General features: G+C 44.4%; 1 protein-coding gene across 1 annotated transcript; it reads left to right on the forward strand.

Annotated features, from left to right (window-relative positions):
* Nucleotides 1–1,914: 1,914 nt before the first annotated feature.
* LOC138666828 (olfactory receptor 5AR1-like) lies at nucleotides 1,915–16,777 on the forward strand. Its single transcript, XM_069755004.1, has 3 exons — nucleotides 1,915–2,139; nucleotides 13,639–13,716; nucleotides 15,977–16,777. The coding sequence occupies exons 1-3, from the start codon at nucleotides 1,915–1,917 to the stop codon at nucleotides 16,775–16,777; spliced, it is 1,104 nt and encodes a 367-aa protein (XP_069611105.1).
* The last annotated feature ends 6,603 nt before the right edge of the window (nucleotides 16,778–23,380 follow it).

Here is a 23,380-nt window from a genome sequence, read left to right on the forward strand (position 1 = left end):
AAAGCTCACCAGTCAATTCCTTTTTTCTCAGAATGTACCCAACTGTTGATTTTGCTACTCCAAGCATGTCTGCTATCTCTCTGATGGATTTTTTCTTTTTTTTCAGCCTCAGGATGTTCTGCTTCGCCTCAATTGAGAGTTCCTTTGACCGCATGTTGTCTGCTCACAGCAACAGCTTCCAAATGCAAAACCACACACCTGGAATCCACCCCTGACCTTTTAACTACTTCATTGATTACAGGTTAACGAGGGAGACGCCTTCAGAGTTAATTGCAGCCCTTAGAGTCCATTGTCCAATTACTTTTGGTCCCTTGAAAAAGAGGACGCTATGCATTACAGAGCTATGATTCCTAAACCCTTTCTCCGATTTGGATGTGGGAACTATCATATTGCAGCTGGGAGTGTGCACTTTCAGCCCATATTATATATATAATTGTATTTCTGAACATGTTTTTGTAAACAGCTAAAATATCAAAACTTGTGTCACTGTCCAAATATTTCTGGCCCTAACTGTATACATATCTTTATATTTCATAGAGAGCTAGATAGCAGAATAGCTGATAATTCAATTGTCGGCATCTGTAAAATCATTGCAGAAGCCGACAGGATATGAGACATGGTTTACATACAGTAAACCATTGAAGAACAGTTAGAATTTTATAAGTCCCCCACTAATAATGTTATTATTGTGTGTGTGTGTAAAATTTTGGAATTGTAGGTGTTAAATTAAAGGGTTAATTCACAGAAAAAACTGGCGTGGGCTCCCACGCAATTTTCTCCGCCAGAAAACTGACTGATATGCCATGGTTTACTGTATGTTAACCATGTCTCATATCCTGTCGGTTGGGTAATGAATTAGCAAAAGCCGACAAATGAATTACCGGCTATTCTGCTGTCTAGCTCTGTATGAAATATAATTACATATATTTGTTTTCATGAATATTTGAGACCATGAATCCATTATATGTCCATTTTGCAAGCCAACGAGAAAATCTCGCCATACGGATGCCTTACAGATGTCACACGAATGACACACGGATACTTTTTTGAGAAAAAATCGCATCCTCGCATTGCACACGGATCACTGTTCAAGCGGGGGGGCTGTAGTAACGTAGTTAAAACGAATGCCCCCCATGAATGCGTTGCCAAAGGGAGTGGGGAGCATTGTTTAAAATTAATCAGGGGCAGTGGGGATTGGTTCAAGGGAGTGGAGAAAAGGGGTGGTTTTAGGTTGTGGGGCGGGTTTGTAGGGAAAAAGTGCGGGAAGGGTCATTACCTTTCACCTCAGCGGCGAGAGAAGACGTGCGAGGATGTCCTCAGTGGAATCCATAATGGCGCAGCTGCGGGAGATGGCGCGGTCCAGACAGGGCAGTTGGCTGGAGGACCAGCTGGCAACGCTGCTTAGGGGTCCGGGAAGCCAGGGGACCAGATCAAGGAGGACCCATCCCCCGGAGTGTCTGTCCCTGGAGACAAGTACACGCGGCAGACCCTGGCCACGGAGCCCCTCCTGGGACCTGCAGAGGGTGCAGGCTGCGGTGCACCAATCCAGCCCAGCCTGCCCTCCGGCAGGAATCCACCGGCCGGCGCTTCTGGTGTCGGTCGGTGGTCTGGAGCAGCTGCGGTGCAGGCCCAATCAGAGTTGTGGGCTGCACCAGAAGTGGCTGCGGATTCGGGTCCAGTGCCGGTCACGGCGGCGGTGAGGAGGAGCACCACCCAGCGGGGAGCAGCACGGGCCATGGTGACGGCGAGGAGGTGGAGCTTCGAGGGAGCGGCGGCAGAGCAGGGAAGCAATGATGGCAGCAGCAGCACAGCGGCGGGTAACCCGGGGTTGGACCCACCGCGGGTCCCTGGCAGGACTGGCAACGTTAGAGGCAGGGCGGTGGGCTCGCGGTAGGGACCAGCAGGAAGACCGGCATGGAGACGGACTGGCAGCCGCCAGGTCGAGGTCGCCCAGGAGGTCGAGCGAGAGTTCCGTTTCTTCTGCTCTGGTCCCCCCTGGTGGTGAGGAGGCCCGGGGCGCGGGCCAAGAGCAACACAGCGGCACAGAGGACTCCGGATCTGGGAGTGACCCACGCAAATTCGGAGATCGACACAACTCTGGTCGCACGGCTGGCGGGGACACAGCACCTGCGCAGCTTCGTGAGTATGCGTCTAATCCTTTTGCGGTGCTGGATAGTGAAGTTTGGTCTGGGGATTTAGGGGATAGCTGGAATGGGGGGGTCAATTTGGCAGGGAGAGGAGGGGCTGGCACTGTGGGGGTCCCAGGTGTCAAGGAGCTTTTGGCGGGTATGTCACAGATTTTGAGGAGACTGGATGGGGGGGCCTTGATAGTGCGCGGTCGTCTCCTGTAGGAGCATGGTTGCCGGCATCTGGTCAGGGTGCAGAGGGGGCAGTTGGGTCCGACAGAGCGAGTGGTATGGAACAAGCATCGACGGCGGGGTGTCGGTGTCGATCCAAACGGAAAAGGACAAAGGTGACATGATTAAATTGGATGATAGAGCAAAGGGGGAGGTTTATGTGTGTTTTGAAGGGCCTTTAGGGGCTCATTTGAAAAAAAGAATTAAAAGAAAAAATTTGGAAGGATGAATACATGGAGATTTTCTCCCTCCTTCCTTTGGAGAAATTTAATTTAGACAAGGGAAAGAAGGAGGATAGTAAAAAGGAGGCGGAGAAAAAGAGGCGTTGGCGACTAATACCGCAGACATTTGTGAATTGGCAGCAGGCATTCGCCATTTTGGTGAGTGTTATTGGGGAAAAGTTTCCGGAGAACTGTTCGGGACTTTTTTGTTACTTAGATGCCATTGGGGAGGCACATAGGGCGTACGGGGGCCAGGCGTGGCTCCGGTACGATGAACAGTTTCGGCAAAGGAAGGCGGTCAGGCCCGAGATAAAATGGGATCAAAAAGACATAGGGTTATGGTTGAAAGTTATAGCACCAATGCGGTTTGGGCAGTCCTTTCATGGGGGGAGGGAGTAGCGGTCAGCAGTCGGGACAGGGAGCTGGTGGACAGAGGTCACAGGGGGCAAAGGACAAAACAGGGATGTGTTGGCAGTTTAATGACGGCCAATGCAAGTACGGCAATACATGTAAGTTCAAGCATGTCTGTTCTCACTGCAGCGGGGCCTCGCACGGAGCGGCAAAATGTTTTAAAAAGGCAAGGGGTAAACCAGCAGTGGGAGGCGGTCAAGGGGGTGACACCTGTGAAGATTCAAAAGATGGCCCCCTATCTAAATAGGTACCCAGATCAGGAAAAGGCGAGGTTGCTTTGGGAAGGTTTTTCTGAGGTCGGCTAATTTACAGGTGGACGTAGTTACGGCAAAATTGGCAAAAGAGGTTGAGTTGGGGCGAATGGCGGGGCTGTTTAGTGGTTTACCTGTGGAGGGAGTGGTCGTTTCGCCTTTGGGGGTTGTTCCTAAGAAGGAGCCTAATAAGTTTGATTCAATACCTGTCATATCCAAAGGGCCAGTCAGTTAATGAAGGCATCGCTGAAGAGCTTTGCTCCGTGGTATATAATTCTTTTGATGCTGTGGTACAATGGGTGCGTAGGTATGGCACAGGTGCGTTAATGGCAATGGGGGTGGGGTCCTTGTTTGGTTGGTATTAATTGTTATATTTTACAGGTTGGACCCCACTGTTGGCCTGGATATTCGGACACTCTTTTGATCATTGGGGTGCGATTCGTTCCGCTGCTAGGCAAGATGGTAGGCAACTGGGTTTTAAGAGAGATTCGGTGGTGGTTCGATGGCTGGGATTTCGGGGCATGTTGTGGTGCAAGATATTATCTGAGTTTTCCCACGCTGCTCGTTGGGATCGTCCCCCGGACATTGTTGTGGTGCATTTGGGTGGGAACGACTTGGGGTCTAAGCCGGTGAGGGAGTTGATTCGGGATATCCGTTTTGACTTTTTGAGATTGTGGGTATCCTTTCCAGGGATGGTGACAGTTTGGTCTGACATCGTGCCTAGGAAAACGTGAAGGGCAGTACGTTCCCATAAGGGGATCAATAGGGCCCGGGTGAAGCTGAACAGGGCCGTGGCAAGTTTTGTCTCCCGGAACGGGGGTGTGGCAGTTCAGCATTTTGAATTGGAGGCTGGCATGAGAAATTTTTGGAGGAATGATGGTGTTCATTTGAATGATATCGGTTTGGATTTGTGGACGTTGGTAATACAGGAAGGAGTTGAGAGAGCCATGGCGGTGGTGGGGCACTCACGAGCCTGAGGTGTTCAGGGCTGCTCGTGGTTGGCGGGGGGTGGGGTTCTGGAGTTGGTGTTTTATGGGGCTGATCTGGCTTTGGTTTACGGGCTCTGGATGGGAAGTTTACCTCGTAAGATTTGGGGTTTGTTTGCCCGAAAAATGTGCTACATGGTGCCCTCGAGCTGGTGGTTATGGCTGAGAATAAAGAAGGTTTTCGTTTAAAAAGTTGGTGTGGGCCTTTGCCTATTGGCTGCCAGATTTCTTAGCTCCAAGAACCCTCCCCTCAAGTTTTTTATACAATTGTATAAATGGTGTTTCTATACATTGTGTGTGATTCCGGCCTTAAAGTGAATATGTCATCACAAAACGACCATGTTTAAAGGACATCTGTCAATAGGATCAACCATCCTAAGCTGTCTCTGTGGGCATGCATGTCATATAAATCGGAATAAAATAATACCTGCATATCTGGAATCCGATGTCTTATTTCTGGGAAATCCACATTTCTCTTATTTGTAAATCTACCTGTTAACCGCTTTACAACTGTCATGTCAGATGCTATTCACACTAGGGCGTCCGACAGACAGCGGTAATTCTTCATTCGTCCACTATGCGCTCAGTGGCTCCGGCTAGATTTTATCTAGGTTGTCCGGGGTTAATCTAGCTGGTACTCGGATTGGAGGCTGGGTCACGCCCACGGCCTTTAAATAGTTCTTCTGAACTTTGGGCGTCGCCGATTATAGCTTGTGTCTTGTACCTGGTGATCTCGGTTCGGAGTGGTGGTCTTGAAGTGGAAATATCAGATCTGGTGGTGTATGATCCTTTGTCATATTTCTCCTTCTTATTTGTGTTTTGTTTTGCCCTGCGCACATTATAGTGTTTTCCTGAGTGTGTTTGCGGCTTGGTGCGTTTTTGGTTTTCCCTGTCTGTGCTTTCTGTAGGGGTTGGTGTGAGGAATTATCACTGGGTGGAGGGTGGAGGTTTCAGATTAGTACTGAAACAGGAGTTAGGGTGTTAGGGCTAGCGGAATGCACCGAGTAATAGGTAGGTAGCTACAAGGTGCGTTTGCAGCCCGGGGTCCACTGTGCAGAGATATCTGCTGCTAAGTAATGGCGGATGGACTCTGAGCTCACACGTGGGTTAGGTTTCACCCCGTGTGAACTGGTAGTGAGCTCTGTTGCCTCACAGAGTCGCGCTGTACACAGAACTAATACCCTAACTAGGCTAATTGTCCCCACTGACGCTAGCTGCCTGCCTGAGTGTACAGTCCCAATGCTAACAGCTTCACACCCCATAAGAACTGAGTGGTATAGTATCCACTGGCATAAGCCAAAACACATTTGATACTAGCGCATGGCCGTGCGGCCATGCGAGCCTTAACCCCTTCCCGACCTTTGACGCCACGTAGGCGTCATGAAAGTCGGTGCCAATCCGACCCATGACGCCTATGTGGCGTCATGGAAAGATCGCGTCCCTGCAGGCCATGGCTGGATTGTAATATTTCACCAGTTATAATAGGTGAAATATTACAAATCGCTCTGATTGGCAGTTTCATTTTCAACAGCCAATCAGAGCGATCGTAGCCACGGGGGGGTGAAGTCACCCCCCCTGGGCTAAACTACCACTCCTCCTGTCCCTGCAGATCGGGTGAAATGGGAGTTAACCCTTTGTTGAAAGTGAAACTGCCAATCAGAGCGATTTGTAATATTTCACCTATTATAACTGGTGAAATATTACAATCCAGCCATGGCCGATGCTGCAATATCATCGGCCATGGCTGGAAACAATAATGTGCCCCCACCCCACCCCACCGATCGCCCCCCCAGCCCTCCGATCTGGCCGGTACACTGCTCCGGCTCCCCTCCGTCCTGTGCTCCGGCTCCCCCCGTGCTCCAATCACCCTCCCCGTGCTCCAATCACCCCCCCTGCACTCCGATCCACCCCCCGTGCTCCGTTCCACCCCCCGTGCTCCGTTCCACCCCCCCGTGCTCCGTTCCACCCCTCCAACGCTCCGATCCACACCCCCATGCTCCGATCCCCCCCCCCGTGCTCCCCCCACCCCATCATACTTACCGATCCTGCCGGGGTCCGTCCGTCTTCTCCCCGGGCGCCGCCATCTTCCAAAATGGCGGGCGTATACGCAGTGCGCTCGCCGAATCTGCCGGCCGGCAGATTCGTTCCAAAGTGCATTTTGATCACTGAGATAGATTATATCTCAGTGATCAAAATAAAAAAAATATAAATGACCCCCCCCCCTTTGTCACCCCCATAGGTAGGGACAATAAAAAATAAAGATTTTTTTTTCCCACTAATGTTAGAATAGGGTTAGGGGTAGGGTTAGGGTTAGGGTTAGGGCTAGGGTTAGGGCTAGGGTTAGGGCTAGGGTTAGGGTTAGGGGTAGGGTTAGGGCTAGGGTTAGGGTTAGGGTTAGGGTTAGGGCTAGGGTTAGGGGTAGGGTTAAGGTTAGGGGTAGGGTTAGGGTTAGGGCTAGGGTTAGGGTTACGGGTAGGGGTAGGGTTAGGGCTAGGGGTAGGGTTAGGGCTAGGGTTAGGGGTAGGGTTAGGGCTAGGGTTAGGGCTAGGGTTAGGGTTTCGGTATGTGCACACGTATTCTGGTCCTCTGCAGATTTTTCCGCTGCGGATTTGATAAATCTGCAGTGCTAAACCGCTGCGTATTTATGGCGGATTTACCGCGTTTTTTCTGCGCATTTCACTGCGGTTTTACAACTGCGATTTTCTATTTGAGCAGTTGTAAAACCGCTGCGGAATCCGCACAAAGAAGTGACATGCTGCGGAATGTAAACCGCTGCGTTTCCGTGCAGTTTTTCCGCAGCATGTGTACAGCGATTTTTGTTTCCCATAGGTTTACATTGAACTGTAAACTCATGGGAAACTGTTGCGGATCCGCAGCGTTTTCCGCAGCGTGTGCACATACCTTTAGAATTAGGCTTTGTGCACACGGTGCGGATTTGGCTGCGGATCCGCAGCGGATTGGCCAGTACGGATTCGCAGCAGTGTTCCATCAGGTTTACAGTTCCATGTAAACATATGGAAACCAAATCCGCTGTGCCCATGGTGCGGAAAATACCGCGCGGAAACGCTGCGTTGTATTTTCCGCAGCATGTCAATTCTTTGTGCGGATTCCACAGCGTTTTACACCTGTTCCTCAATAGGAATCCGCAGGTGAAATCCGCACAAGAAATACTGGAAATCCGCGGAAAATCCGCAGGTAAAACGCAGTGCTTTTTACCCACGGATTTTTCAAAAATGATGTTGAAAAATCTCACACGAATCCGCAACGTGGGCACATAGCCTTAGGGTTAGGATTGGAATTAGGGTTGTGGTTAGGGGTGTGATTAGGGTTATGGCTACAGTTGGGATTAGAGTTAGGGGTGTGTTGGGGTTAGTGTTTGAGGTAGAATTGAGGGGTTACCACTGTTTAGGCACATCAGGGGTCTCCAAACGCAACATGGCGCCACCATTGATTCCAGCCAATCTCGTATTCAAAAAGTCAAATGGTGCTCCCTCACTTCCGAGCCCCGACGTGTGCCCAAACAGTGGTTTACCCCCACATATGGGGTACCAGCATACTCAGGATAAACTGCGCAACAATTACTGGGGTCCAATTTCTCCTGTTACCCTTGTGAAAATAAAAAAATGCTTGCTAAAACATCATTTTTGAGGAAAGAAAAATGATTTTTTATTTTCACGGCTCTGCGTTGTAAACGTCTGTGAAGCACTTGGGGGTTCAAAGTGCTCACCACATATCTAGATAATTTCCTTGGGGGGTCTAGTTTCTAAAATGGGGTCACTTGTGTGGGTTTTCTACTGTTTAGGCACATCAGGGGCTCTGCAAACGCAACGTGACGCCCGCAGACCATTCCATCAAAGTCTGCATTTCAAAAGTCACTACTTCCCTTCTGAGCCCCGACGTGTGCCCAAACAGTGGTTTACCCCCACACATGGGGTATCAGCGTACTCAGGAGAAACTGGACAACAAATATTGGGGTCAAATTTCTCCTGTTACCCTTGGGAAAATTAAAAAATTCTGGGCTAAATTATTATTTTTGAGGAAAGAAAACGTATTTATTATTTTCACGGCTCTGCATTATAAACTTCTATGAAGCACTTGGGGGTTCAAAGTTCTCACCACACATCTAGATAAGTTCCTTTCGGGGTCTAGTTTCCAAAATAGGGTCACTTGTGGGGGGTTTCTACTGTTAAGCCACATCAGGGGCTCTGCAAACGTGACGCCCACAGAGCATTCCATCAAAGTCTGCATTTCAAAACGTCACTACTTCCCTTCTGAGCCCCGACGTGTGCCCAAACAGTTGTTTACCCCCACACATGGGGTATCAGCGTACTCAGGAGAAACTGGACAACAACTTTTGGGGTCCAATTTCTCCTGTAACCCTTGGGAAAATAAAAAATTGCAGGCTAAAAGATCATTTTTGAGAAAATATTTTTTTTTTTTTCATGGCTCTGCGTTATAGACTTCTGTGAAGCACTTGGGGGTTCAAAGTCCTCACCACACATCTAAATTAGTTCCTTTGGGGGTCTAGTTTCCAAAATGGGGTCATTTCTGGGGGATCTCCAATGTTTAGGCACACAGGGGCTCTCCAAACGTGACATGGTGTCCGCTAATGATTGGAGCTAATTTTCCATTTAAAAAGCCAAATGGCGTGCCATCCCTTCCGAGCCCTGCCGTGCGCCCATACAGTGGTTTACCCCCACATATGGGGTATCAGCGTACTCAGGACAAACTGGACAACAATATTTGGGGTCCAATTTCTCCTATTATCCTTGGCAAAATAGGAAATTCCAGGCTAAAAAATCATTTTTGAGGAAAGAAAAATTATTTTTTATTTTCATGGCTCTGCGTTATAAACTTCTGTGAAGCACCTGGGGGTTTAAAGTGCTCAATATGCATCTAGATAAGTTCCTTGGGGGGTCTAGTTTCCAAAATGGGGTCACTTGTGGGGGAGCTCCAATGTTTAGGCACACAGGGGCTCTCCAAATGCGACATGGTGTCCGCTAACAATTGGAGCTAATTTTCCATTCAAAAAGTCAAATGGCGCGCCTTCCCTTCCGAGCCCTGCCGTGTGCCCAAACAGTGGTTTACCCCCACATATGAGGTATCGGCGTACTCGGGAGAAATTGCCCAACAAATTTTATGATCCATTTTATCCTACTGCCCATGTGAAAATGAAAAAATTGAGGCTAAAAGAATTTTTTTGTGAAAAAAAAGTACTTTTTCATTTTTACGGATCAATTTGTGAAGCACCTGGGGGTTCAAAGTGCTCACTATGCATCTAGATAAGTTCCTTGGGGCGTCTTGTTTCCAAAATGGGGTCACTTGTGGGGGAGCTCCAATTTTTAGGCACACGGGGGCTCTCCAAACCTGACATGGTGTCCGCTAAAGAGTGGAGCCAATTTTTGATTCAAAAAGTCAAATGGCGCTCCTTCCCTTCCAAGCCCTGCCGTGCGTCCAAACAGTGGTTTACCCCCACATATGAGGTATCAGCGTACTCAGGACAAATTGGACAACAACTTTCGTGGTTCAGTTTCTCCTTTTACCATTGGGAAAATAAAAAAATTGTTGCTAAAAATAATTTTTGTGACTAAAAAGTTAAATGTTCATTTTTTCCTTCCATGTTGCTTCTGCTGCTGTGAAGCACCTGAAGGGTTAATAAACTTCTTGAATGTGGTTTTGAGTACCTTGAGGGGTGCAGTTTTTAGAATGGTGTCACTTTTGGGTATTTTCAGCCATATAGACCCCTCAAACTGACTTCAAATGTGAGGTGGTCCCTAAAAAAAATGGTTTTGTAAATTTCGTTGTAAAAATGACAAATCGCTGGTCAAATTTTAACCCTTATAACTTCCTAACAAAAAAAAATTTTGTTTCCAAAATTGTGCTGATGTAAAGTAAACATGTGGGAAATGTTATTTATTAACTATTTTGTGTCACATATCTCTCTGGTTTAACAGAATAAAAATTCAAAATGTGAAAATTGCGAAATTTTCAAAATTTTCGCCAAATTTCCGTTTTTATCACAAATAAACGCAGAATTTATTGACCTAAATTTACCACTAACATGAAGCCCAATATGTCACGAAAAAACAATCTCAGAACCGCTAGGATCCGTTGAAGCGTTCCTGAGTTATTACCTCATAAAGGGACACTGGTCAGAATTGCAAAAAACGGCAAGGTCTTTAAGGTCAAAATAGGCTGGGTAATGAAGGGGTTAAACACTTTTTTTTACTTCTGCCATGCTTCAATAGTCTCCATAGGAGACTAGAAGCTGGCACAACTCGATTACCTCTGCTACACAGAGGCGATGGTCAGATCGCCTCTATGTAGTAGAATTGCTGAGTTGCTATGAGCGTTGACCACTGGGTGGTGCTCATGGCAATCCAGCACTGACAACCAAAGAGGTCTCAATGAGACCTCTGGCTGTCATGCCGACGAACCGATGACCCCCAATCACGTGCTGCCTACATCTCCCCCTTGAAGAAACAAGTTTGTTGTTGTTGAAATATTGTGTAAAATGTAATAAATATTGGTGACATCTAATGTGTCCCTGTATAATGTATTGCATTGTGATGTTTGCCTGTGTAATGCATAGTATTATTATTAGATAGGGTTAATGTTTGGGACTAGTCCATAGTGGGAAGGCATAGTGTTCAGGAAGAGTGACTGCTTCCTGCTAGGAAGAGAGTTATAGTTTTGAGCAGTGAGCAGTGCTGCAATAATGGGTAACCCTGAGTGAGAGGAGACTAAAGAAGAAAAGTTAGCATGATCTTGAGGAACAGTGAGAGACGATACAGAGTGGGCTTCTGGAGATGGGTCGTAAGAGCAGACGCCTAGCCACAAGACCTTAAGCTTGTAACACAGAAGGTAATGGGTCTTAACAGAACTTAAAGATGGGGACTAGTGAAGGATCTTTAATCGTAGATACAGGGAGCCAGTAGTGGTAGAAATAGGACACAGAACCACTAAGCAAGAAAAGGAGACTATACAATTAAAGCTGAGTTGTGGCGAAGTAGGGAGAAACATTGTGCCTTAAAAACCCTGGAGAATACTACAGAGGAAGGATACTGGGTGGAAAAATGCTTCATACTATAAAAGAAATGACTATAAGCCCTTGTACATAATAACCCTTACCAAATTACCGTTCAGTAAAGAGATTATTTTTGAATGGTGGTCTCACTCATTGAACTGTGAAACATCTGGTCCTGGTAAACCAACAACACATACTGATGTACCTGATGAAGGGGAAGGACCGTTCCTGAAACGTGTAGAGTCATTGAACGTCTCATCTTGTGAATAGGCTAGTCTCCTCCATAGCAGCTCCCAGAACATATCCACTCCCTTCTTTTTCCTTTCTACTCCTGAAGTGTTTCACCAGCTCCTGCTCAGTAGGGTGTGGAATCTGCAGGCAGTGCGGCAGCTGATCAGGGAAGCCATCCTCGAAGAGTAGGCTTATTCAGTACAGCAGCAACAATAGGTGGATATAAACACACCACAGCTGAGTATAATCCTAAATATAAATATTTAGGATTATACTCAGCTGTGGTGTGTTTATATCCACCTATTGTTGCTACTATGTTATCGTGAATTTTCTGGTCCTTTCTACTACTATCCAGGACATTTGTCTAGTGTTTATTCAGTGCAGCTCGTGCTGGGTGAGGGTGGGAAGCTGAGGGTCAGTGTGGCAGCTGATCAGTGATGTCTCCTTTTTATGCCCTGTAGCAGCGTTTTGGCTGTCCAACACAACAACTGAAGGTGAGCAATACTTACTTTGACCTTATCCTATGCAATTGCCGATTAACAAAGGGAATTAATTACGCTCTTTTTTTCTTCCTGTTTCTTTGGAAAGAACATTTAGCAGTATGTACTAATTAGGATCCTTAGGAATATGGATTACCACAAAATAAATATTCTTCTTGGAGAAGCATTAAAGGGGTATTCTCAGGTTGTGACTTGAGCAGCACTCAGCTCTTCAGTCTCTTTACTTCATGGTTGTTGGGGAGCAGGCATTCTTTTTGAGTAACAGCTTCTCCTGCTACTGTAACACATCAATGTGACACATTTTTCAGAAGTGTACACTGTTATTGCTCTATTTACACATATAAATATCAGGGCATTTGAACAAATGCCTGGCTTGGGAAAGTAAGAGCAGAGAATTGTAGAACTGCTCTGGAAACTGAGGATAATGGAGGTCACAATATTCAGATTTATATTTTTAAGATAAACAGAAAACCATGTATAATTTCCTTTACACTTCCCAAATGCTTACTACTTTGTGTTGGTTTATCACATAAAATAAATTTAAATTTGTGGATGTAACATTATAAAATGTGTAAAAGTTCACGGGGTTGGAAATCTTTTTCAAGGCACTGTACATGATAAATAAAAGTTAAGTGAAAATACAATCCATCAGATGTAATTTTATTTCATTCAAGTATTTTACTTTTGTTTTGATGATTTAATAAATTATCTGTTTAAATAATGGTATGCCACAATATTATGCCAATTTAAAGTATGTACTTTTGTTTCCAGACTTTCTCCAGACTAGGGTTGAGCGACCTTTACTTTTATAGGATCGGGTCGGGTTTCACGAAACCCGACTTTTTCAAAAGTCGGGTCGAGTGAAATCGGCCGATCCTATAAAAAGTCGGGGTCGGCCGAAACTCGAAACCCAATGCAGTGCATTGGGTTTCCAATGGTTCCCAGGGTCTGAAGGAGCGGAAACTCTCCTTCAGGCCCTGGGATCCATATTTAAGTGTAAAATAAAGAATTAAAATAAAAAATATCGCCATACTTACCCTCTGACGCGCCCTGGTACTAACCGGGAACCTTCCTTCCTTCGAATCAGCCTTCCAGGACCTTGCGGTGACGTCGCGGCTTGTGATTGGTCGCGCAGCCGCCCATGTGACCGCTCGCGCGACCAATCACAAGCCGCAACATCACCGCGACATCACCGAAGGTCCTGAAAGGGCTGATTCTTAGGAAGGAAGGCTGCCGGAAAGAAGCAGGGCGCATCCGAGGGTGAGTATATTCCTATTAGGTATACGTCACCGCAAGGTCCTGGAAGGCTGATTTGAAGGAAGGAAGGTTCCCGGTTAGTACCAGGGCACGTCAGAGGGTAAGTATGGCAATATTTTTTATTTTAATTCTTTATTTTACACTTAAATCTGAATTCCGATACCAATTCCCGATATCTTAAACATATCGGGAATCGGTATCGGAATTCAGATTCCAGATTCAGAAGATCGCCGACTTCATGGCCGACCCCACACAGGGGTCGGGTCGGGTTTCATGAAACCCGACTTTGCCAAAAGTCGGCGACTTCTGAAAATTGCCGACCTGTTTCGCTCAACCCTACTCCAGACTGTTTGTTCTATAAATAATTTTACTTTAAATTTGCTTCTACTTTGGACAGTCCTTAGAGAATGAACCTCCTCACACACTAAGTTTAAATGAGCTCATTGCAGAGGCTTCTGCGCCTGAGTTGGAAATGGTAAATTGATTTATATAGGTAGGTGCGGTATTTTCTTTTACCAAATATAAATGATACAATTATAGTAACAACTAATTAGAATTGCCGAGGAGTTTGGAGGAGGATGGAAAATGCTACGGGCTTGTTTTCCAGAGATCGACCTAGGACCTTTACTTTCAGTGAAAGGAAATCTTAATGCTTCAAGAAGCAAAACATTTTGGAGAATTGTAGCTTCCAACTTTGTGGGAACAGTTTTGGTAAGTTTGGTGTGGAAGAACTTGACCGGCCCTATCAAACATCGCTGGGATGACATAGAAAGGAGATTATGAGTCAGGCCCTCTCATCCATTGCCGGTGTCTGACTTCACATGTGCTGAATGGATTGAATGTGCTAATATTTCAACAAACAAACCCCAAAATCTTGTAGAACATCCTTTGAGAAGAGTGGAAACTGTTAGAGATGCAAAGTGGGAACTAATTCCATATTACTGCTTTAGGTTTTAGAATAGAATGTCATAAAAGCTCCTGTAGATGTAATGTAGAGGGGTCCATAAACTTTTTTTTCCATGTAGTCCATCTGATGTATTGATTGCACATATATACGAAAAGCGGCTTAGAAAGCCTTAGCCAGCTCACCAACCAGACCAGCAGTAATGGAGCACGAGAGTCCGTCTTGATCCAAACGTCCAGCAACAGCAAATCCAACAGAAAATAGATACTCCAGCTCCGATAAAAACTTGAAATCTTTAATAATCCAAATGGTTAAAATAGATAATCCTTACATGTGGTGGACCAAACAGGTGTTTGTAATAAATAAGGCTACGCGTTTCGACCTAAATCGGTCTTACTCATGAGGAAAAATAAGCCAGCTCACCCGTGATGCATAAACCAATCTTCGGGAGCACGGACCCGCTGTGTCCAGGCGTGTAAAGTAAAAAAAAGAAGGAATGTCCAGCTTCACCGAATCCGTAAAAAAGAGGTTTCTTTATTCACAAACTTTAAACATAGAGGATACAAACTCCAGCACGAACCATATGGGTAAGAATCTCAACCATTGAGATTCTTACCCATATGGTTCGTGCTGAAGTCTGTATCCTCTATGTTTAAAGTTTGTGAATAAAGAAAACTCTTTTTTACAGATTTATTGGATTGACTCTTACTTTATTCCATACTCTTTTTTTTCTAGAAATGAAATCAGAAGAGTCGTTCAACACAACAGAATTTATATTTGAAGGTTTAACGGATGACCCAGTGCTGCAGTATATATTTTTACTAATATTCTTAGCCATCTACTTTATAGTAATTTGCGGAAATGGTTTAATATTTGTGGTTATTTGCCAAGATACTCACCTGCACTCTCCAATGTAACATAGTAACATAGTAACATAGTTAGTAAGGCCGAAAAAAGACATTTGTCCATCCAGTTCAGCCTATATTCCATCATAATAAATACCCAGATCTACGTCCTTCTACAGAACCTAATAATTGTATGATACAATATTGTTCTGCTCCAGGAAGACATCCAGGCCTCTCTTGAACCCCTCGACTGAGTTCGCCATCACCACCTCCTCAGGCAAGCAATTCCAGATTCTCACTGCCCTAACAGTAAAGAATCCTCTTCTATGTTGGTGGAAAAACCTTCTCTCCTCCAGACGCAAAGAATGCCCCCTTGTGCCCGTCACCTTCCTTGGTATAAACAGATCCTCAGCGAGATATTTGTATTGTCCCCTTATATACTTATACATGGTTATTAGATCGCCCCTCAGTCGTCTTTTTTCTAGACTAAATAATCCTAATTTCGCTAATCTATCTGGGTATTGTAGTTCTCCCATCCCCTTTATTAATTTTGTTGCCCTCCTTTGTACTCTCTCTAGTTCCATTATATCCTTCCTGAGCACCGGTGCCCAAAACTGGACACAGTACTCCATGTGCGGTCTAACTAGGGATTTGTACAGAGGCAGTATAATGCTCTCATCATGTGTATCCAGACCTCTTTTAATGCACCCCATGATCCTGTTTGCCTTGGCAGCTGCTGCCTGGCACTGGCTGCTCCAGGTAAGTTTATCATTAACTAGGATCCCCAAGTCCTTCTCCCTGTCAGATTTACCCAGTGGTTTCCCGTTCAGTGTGTAATGGTGATATTGATTCCCTCTTCCCATGTGTATAACCTTACATTTATCATTGTTAAACCTCATCTGCCACCTTTCAGCCCAAGTTTCCAACTTATCCAGATCCATCTGTAGCAGAATACTATCTTCTCTTGTATTAACTGCTTTACATAGTTTTGTATCATGTACATCTTCTGTATCATGTACATCTTCTTATTAAACCTATCCATCATTGACATTGCTGCTACCTCAAATATTCTACCAAAGCTCTTAATTATGGTCTTCATACAGTATAATATCATCTCTTTTGAGGATTGTATAACACAACTATATTTTTTCATTTTGTTTGTTTGCACTGAGGTTTTCCTTCTGGCAGCCATGGCATTTGATCGCTATGTTGCAATCTGTTACCCTTTTCATTATGTTACTGTAATGAGTTTCCAGCGCACTGTCGAATTGTCTATTACGGCATGGATGGTTGGACTTTTGAGTCCTGTTGGACATATTGCCCTCATATCAAGAATGTCCTTTTGCTCTTCTCATGTAATCAAGCATTTCTACTGTGATATTTCACCATTGCTGAGGATCTCATATACTGATATATACAGTGTAGAAATACTAACTTATGCCGTAGGGACACTTGTGGGAATTTTTACATTAATTTTTACACTATTATCATATATTTTTATCATTTTGAAAATTCTTACTATTAAATTCAAAGAAGGTCAAGGAAAAACTTTTTCTACTTGTTCTTCACATCTAACTTGTGTGATTATGTTTTATGTAACAATAATGTGCCTGCACATGAGACCCACATCAACTAATTCCTCAAAATTTGACAAGTGCTTTGCATTTATATATTCTGCCCTGGTTCCAATGTTAAATCCCTTTATTTACAGTTTTAAAAACAAAAAAGTCAAAAAAGCATTAAGGAAACTCAAAAGCAAAGTAATAAAAATAATCTCCAAAGGATAATATATTTAAAGGAGTGGTCCAGCACCTAAACTGTATTTTCTAAATATCTATTCTTACGCCCTAACCACTTTTGTAATTTACTTTATTAAATAACGCAACCAAAGTAAAAAAGTGTGCCAGGAACAAAATAATAATCAAATATATGTATAAAAAGGTCAAATTTTATGTAAACATAGTTTAAGAACAATGGACACAGACAAACAGCGAATACACTAAAAACTAAAATTTGGTGGGTGAGCTATTGTGGGAAACCCCTATGAGCAAGTATATATACAAACATATGACATAGTCAATGCACATATGAACAGTCAATGATACATATATACCATATTTACTTATAACTATGTGCTTTTTTAGAGTCAATTTTGTAGCAAAAAGTTTTAATCAATTGGATATGCAGCAAACAGAAGCAATTGGTTCACTTCCTATGCATACATATAAAGCCTAAGAAATAAAGGTAAGTATTTCCCACCAGAAAATTGTAAAAACTTACATCAAAGGTTAAATACATATATTATATACTGTATAATGAGCTCAACCACCAAACACCCGACGTGGGTTTCACCAATGCTTCATCAGGGGTGTTATTACACCCTACAATTTTCCTTATCTAGCTAATCCCTAAATGAGTTTTTTTTCTGTATGTCCTGTGAGAGGAACGTAAATCATGATGTCACAGGAGGCTGGGGTGGCACTCATTCCCTGCAGGATCCATTGCCCTTTTGGTACAGGACATCATCGAGGGGAAGCACTGCTGTTACTTACTAGTTTTTTGCATCACCACCTCCTCTAAAGACAATCAGGATCCTGGGTGGTGTACGCTTTGGGAGATGTGATTGCAGCGCTGGCACTCTGCTTCTATCTCCTCCATCACCATAGCTTTTCTAGGGAGTGGAGATAGAAGCAGTTAGTTACACCAGCGTCGTTCCACAGCTTCTACCAGCATCCTCAAACAAATCATCATCAGTGGTCGGCACTGTTGTCTCTCAATGCTCCTATCTCCTCCCCCTGATGACTTCTTCTTCCACAGAAGCTACAGTGGGGTAAACACAGAAGCTGAATGCCAGCGCTGCGCTCTCAACTCCCACAACATCCATCACCCAAGGTCCAAGACATCTTCAGAGGGGACACCAATGCAAGAGATTAGTAAGTAACTACAGCGCTGACCCCTGATGATGTCCTATTCCAGGAGGGGTGATGATGCTTCCCCAGCCTCCTGTGACATCATGTTTGAGACTCCTCTCAAATGAAAGGTCACAGGAAGTAAAAAAATGAATTTAGAGATTAGCTAGATAGGGAAAAGTGTATGTTATTGTGTAATAAGGTAAATTACAAAAGAGGTTAGATATTTAGAAAGGACAGTTTTGGTATCAGACAACCACTTTAAATGGGTTTATCAAAAATTAATAATTTTTACTGAAGATGATGATTACTATTTTGGAGATAATTATATTGTACAAAACTTTCAAAGAAACAATGTAACCAAGAAACTGTAGGAGAATGTAGGAGAATTCAACGCAAGCAGGGTCTTATCCGAGACATACAGTTAGTTTAGCGCTCAGATTAAACTCACCTGTTCAATCTGTCAAAGACGTATATAATGTAGAAAATCAGCCGCATCGGATACACGGGTCAGCAAGTGACCATCAGACATCAAACTGCAAAGGGAGTTAGTGGACAATATTCCGTGCTGCTGATAGAATGGAGACTATATATTCCAGTATGATACAGTAAGATGGTTTAGTCTTTACTGTTGTAATAAACCACCACCTTACTGTACCATACTGGGATATACATCTCAATTCTGTCGGCAGCGCAGAATATTGTCCACTAACTCCTTTGGGTGGACTCAAGCTGCAGGCGATCCCCGCTCTGGGGACCCCGGGGCCCTCCGCTGCACCATCGCAGACCGGCGCGACCTCCGGGAATGAATGCGGAGCCGCAGCTTTGCATGTGCCGACAGGATGGAGAAGCAGGAGAGACGCCGGAACCCCCGCCCACGGCCCCGTGGACTCCGCCCACAGAGAATGGCAGTGCCGCTTTCAGAGAGAAGACCCCGGACCCGGCTGCAAGGAGGAGGCCAGGTAAGCTCATACCTGAAGCGGCCCCCCGCTCTGATGCCCCCGGGACCCCTTGTACAAGCCGGCAAGACCACCGGCACCAAAATCACAGCCGCAGCCCTGCTTGCAATGGCGGGGATGGAGAGACGGAGAGGGGACGAGACCCCGCCCATAACTCCGCTCACGATTCGCGGCGGCCCCACTCCCAAAAAAAAGAATGCCCTTTCAGCTGCAAGAGGAATCACAGGGGGCTCCTGTCGCAAGCGTCTCCCACCCTGAGGTCCCCAGGACCCTCTACTCTGCCCTTACGCATCGGTGCAATTGCTGGGAACAAAACCAGACCAGCAGCCCTGCAATCACTGATGAGACCGAGGAGCTGGAAAGACAACGAAACCCCGCCTACAACTTGCGGCGGCAACGCAGCAAAGGAGGTGAGGAAATTAAAAACTGTCCGTGCTTTAAGATATGACACTCCTGAATTTGTGCCTCAGCCCAAACCGCAGGCAACTGAGCAGCACAGGGCCCCAGGTCATAAAACAACGCCGGCTATACAGGTTGATGTGTCAGGGGCAAAACGCAGCTTGCAGGACACACCACAACAGAGAGCTAGCAAAGGTACCTATCAGGGGGGAGGGAACCCCAGCACAGAAGCATTATGCTCTTCACCAACTACAGAAGGGGCGGCAGCTGTGGAAAGACCCCCCACTGAAGTAGATATAGACAATTTGATGAAGGATTTCTGCGACTGTCTTAACAAAAAATTAGAGGAACAATTCCTAATGCTAGATAAAGCTTCACTCTCTTTTAATCCGCCAAGCACTGGTTCATCGTGTACGGATACAGCATCAGAGTCATACATAAAGGATGCGTTGTCATCCATTGTGGAAAGCCTAGATTCCTCCACGTCCTTATCTTCCTCAAGATCTTCCCTCTGCGATCATTCTTCACCAACACATGATTCATACGAATACTCTGTACACTCTTCAGACAGCAGTATGGAGGACTTTTCCCCTGAGGGCTGTGATTTTCCCCATTCGGATCTTTTATCAACCCCTCCTATGTCCTCAGCCTTACTAGAAAGTCTGCAAAGAGACATAGACTCACTCAAATGTAACTTGGCGACTCTCGAAGATCATAGATGTAGAAGCAATGTGAAAATTAGGGGTGTCCCGGAGTCTGTTAAACCCCCCCACTTGAAAAACTATATTCACAAAATGATCTCTAAATTCTTTCCTGATGTCAACGACCCCGATATTATAGAAAGAGTCTACCGAATTAAAAGACCTGTGTCCCTCCCATCAGATGTGCCAAGAGACATTATTGTCTCCTTTTTCCCGGCCTGGGTTAGGGGTAAACTGTTTGACCTCTCCTCCGAAAAAAGCTTTTTGCTCTCCTCATATGGCCACCTAACATTGTTCAGAGACTTGTCTAAAGACACTTTGAAAAAGTGACGAGATTTTTCATTCGTCACACGGGAGCTCCGGAGGTCCCATTTTGCTTATTCTTGGTTGCCTTCCTCCACTCTTTTGGTGAAACTCTTGTCTGGAACTGTACATATTGCAACACCGGAGGAGGGTATGACCTTTCTGCAGCGACATGGTCTGAATCCTTCTAGAGCCTCCAATGGTCCTACTTGACTTATAGTCCCGCCTTATACATAAAACATTTATCCTTATTACACTTATAAGTTACAACTATATTTCTTCCCAATATTTAGCTTGATATTGAGCCAGACATTTTTGCTGCCCACATAGTCACAGGATCACCCAAGGGTGTTCCCGTACATGACAAGCTACCATCTACCATACATCAAGCTTAAAGTTCACGACGGGCATTCATATTCTACTACTTACTGGTTACTAGATGTTTACTTAGCGAATCTACACAAAGCATTACTTACACCATTTTTATAGCCTACCTTCAAATGTTTATTTAGCGAATCTGTACAAAGCATTACTCATGTCAGTTTTATAGCCTACCACGTCATTTTATTTTATAACAGAACTAGATGTTTGCTAGCGAATCTTCACAAAGCATTACTTATGCTATTTTATAGCCTACTACATACATAATTTTAAGCTATTATTATGTTTATACTAATCTACTATATGTTCGCCTGTCTCCCCTATTGCTATAGGGGCTTATTTTCCCCTACCTCCATATCCCACCCTTCCCCTCCATCCCTTCCTAGCTTTTCCTGCCCGGTTAAAAAGTTATAATTCCCAATAAAAATTATTTGAAAAAGAACTTTAGCGGTGCCATCACAACTACAGTACATAACTGTTGCAGCCAATCATTGGGCTTAGTGGTCTCAAGCCTACTAAATTGGCATAACTGCTGAGCCCATTGATTATGATGCAGCAATGGAGAGTCAGTGATGGAACGATAGAGGGCATGTAAGGCTCATTTTCTTATTTTAATAGATATTTTTTTCTAGAACAAACCCACAAAGTCAAAAAGCTTAAACTGAGAAAACCTGTTTAACGGGAAAAATTGTGAGCTTTGGCCGTGATACAGGCACTGCCAAAAAATCTCTGCAAATAAGTTGGATTGCGTTGTGACCTTCAAAGGTACGGTGACTGGAAAATACAATGAGCCAAAATCCAACTGATCCATTTATTTGCAGCTTGCCTGTCATGGTTGTGATATCTTGCATTATGCAGCGATGTAGCACTAACATAGAGCCATCTTCGGCCACTCAACCTGTATGGCAGTCAAAGTCACTCTCATTGCTCAGCCTATCTAAAATTAACAGTGAATGTTTATATCTATCTTTGAGCAGAATTTTACAATGGCAGTGTAATCTATAGAGAATTTTTGGTAAATTTTTTAACATTTTGAGGATATGAAGACCTCTCTGATTGTTAAATGTCGCACTGTAGTGTTTACAAGTTTAGCAACGTACAAGGTATTTCACTGTGTATTTCTTAAGATACAGATCAGGAAGTTTTTCCCCTCTACTGTATAATGGTAAATGTAATCTTATTTACAATTGTTTAAAATCAGTCTGAGGATAGGAAAAGTCATCTTGGGCATCATGGTTTATTTTATTGCATGACATGGCTATAAGTGAAAAGAACCTACATGGAGAAGACAATGAATGACAATGAAGCGTAAGTGGGAAATTTATAAAATGAATGAAAATTATGTCTGTTACGGTCAGTGGTACACAGAAAGCATTCTCTGATAATGATTGGGTCACATCTGTGGCACACATTGGGTAGTGCTTGATTAAGTATATGCAAAGATACACCACAATATAATTAATGTTATGAATTCAGATAGGTATTCACATTAAAGAGTACCGGTCACCAGGTTTTTTCCATATAGCCTACGGCCACTATTTTCAGCCTTGTTTTACACAATTCTGGAATGCTGTGTATAAGTCTCCAAGCCACCCTGCAAGACAAAAAAAAGACCTTTTATTATACTCACCTTGGGGGCGGTCAGGTCCGATGAACGTCTCTAGTCTTGGTCCATTGACTCCTCTCTTCTTGCCATCACCGTCTTCCTTCTCTGCTTCGTGTGGATGACACAGCCTACATCATCCACACAGTATTCCCCAACACACTCCTGTGCAGGCGCACTTCTCTTTCCCCTGCTGAGGAAAGAGCAAAGTACTGTAGTGCACATGTGCTGTCACTCTGATCTTTTTCCGGGCTTGAGCACTACACTACTTTGCTCTGCTCTCGGCAGGGCAAAGAGAAGTGCACATATGCAGGGGCATGATGGGAAACACTGTGTGGATGATGTAGAGAAAGGAGGACGGCAAATGCAAGAAGAGAGGAGGCACCGGACCTAAACCAGCGATGCCCATCAGACCTGACAAAACGTATCAGAAAAGGGGTATTATAAAAGTAAAATGTTATGTATCAAGAGTGTGCCCTCATTGAGACACTGTAACCACTAAGCTACTTTCCTAACATTAAACTAATCACTTGTTCCAGTTCAAGATTGATGTCTGAATCTTTGCACCATACTACAGGGTGGGCCATTAATATGGATACATCTAAATAAAATTAGAATGGTTGGTGATATCAACTTCCTGTTTGTGGCACATTAGTATATGGGAGGGGGAAACCTTTTCAAGATGGGTGGTTGTGACCATGGCGGCCATGTTGAAGTCAGCCATTTTGGATCCAACTTTATTTTTTTCAATGGGAAGAGGGTCACGTGACACATCAAACTTATTGAGAATTTCACAAGAAAAACAATAGTGTGCTAGGTTTTAACATAACTTTATTCTTTCATGAGTTATTTACAAGTTTATGACCACTTATAAAGTGTGTTCAAAATGCTGTCCATTGTGTTGGATTGTTAATGCAACCCTCTTCTCCCACTCTTGACCCACTGATGGCAACAACGCAGAAAAAATGCTGGCACAGGCTTCCAGTATCCGTTGTTTCAGATGCTGCACATCTCGTATCTTCACAGCATCCACCTGAGAAAGACGGGTCCTCTGTCGAAATGCATTGTGGTTTAACCCCATCTCTCATCTGTGTCTCTTTCCTGCACTCCTCAGACCATTTATCTTTGTCTCATT

The sequence above is a fragment of the Ranitomeya imitator genome, chromosome 2 (assembly GCF_032444005.1).
Source record: "Ranitomeya imitator isolate aRanImi1 chromosome 2, aRanImi1.pri, whole genome shotgun sequence".
Classification (NCBI taxonomy): domain Eukaryota; kingdom Metazoa; phylum Chordata; class Amphibia; order Anura; family Dendrobatidae; genus Ranitomeya; species Ranitomeya imitator.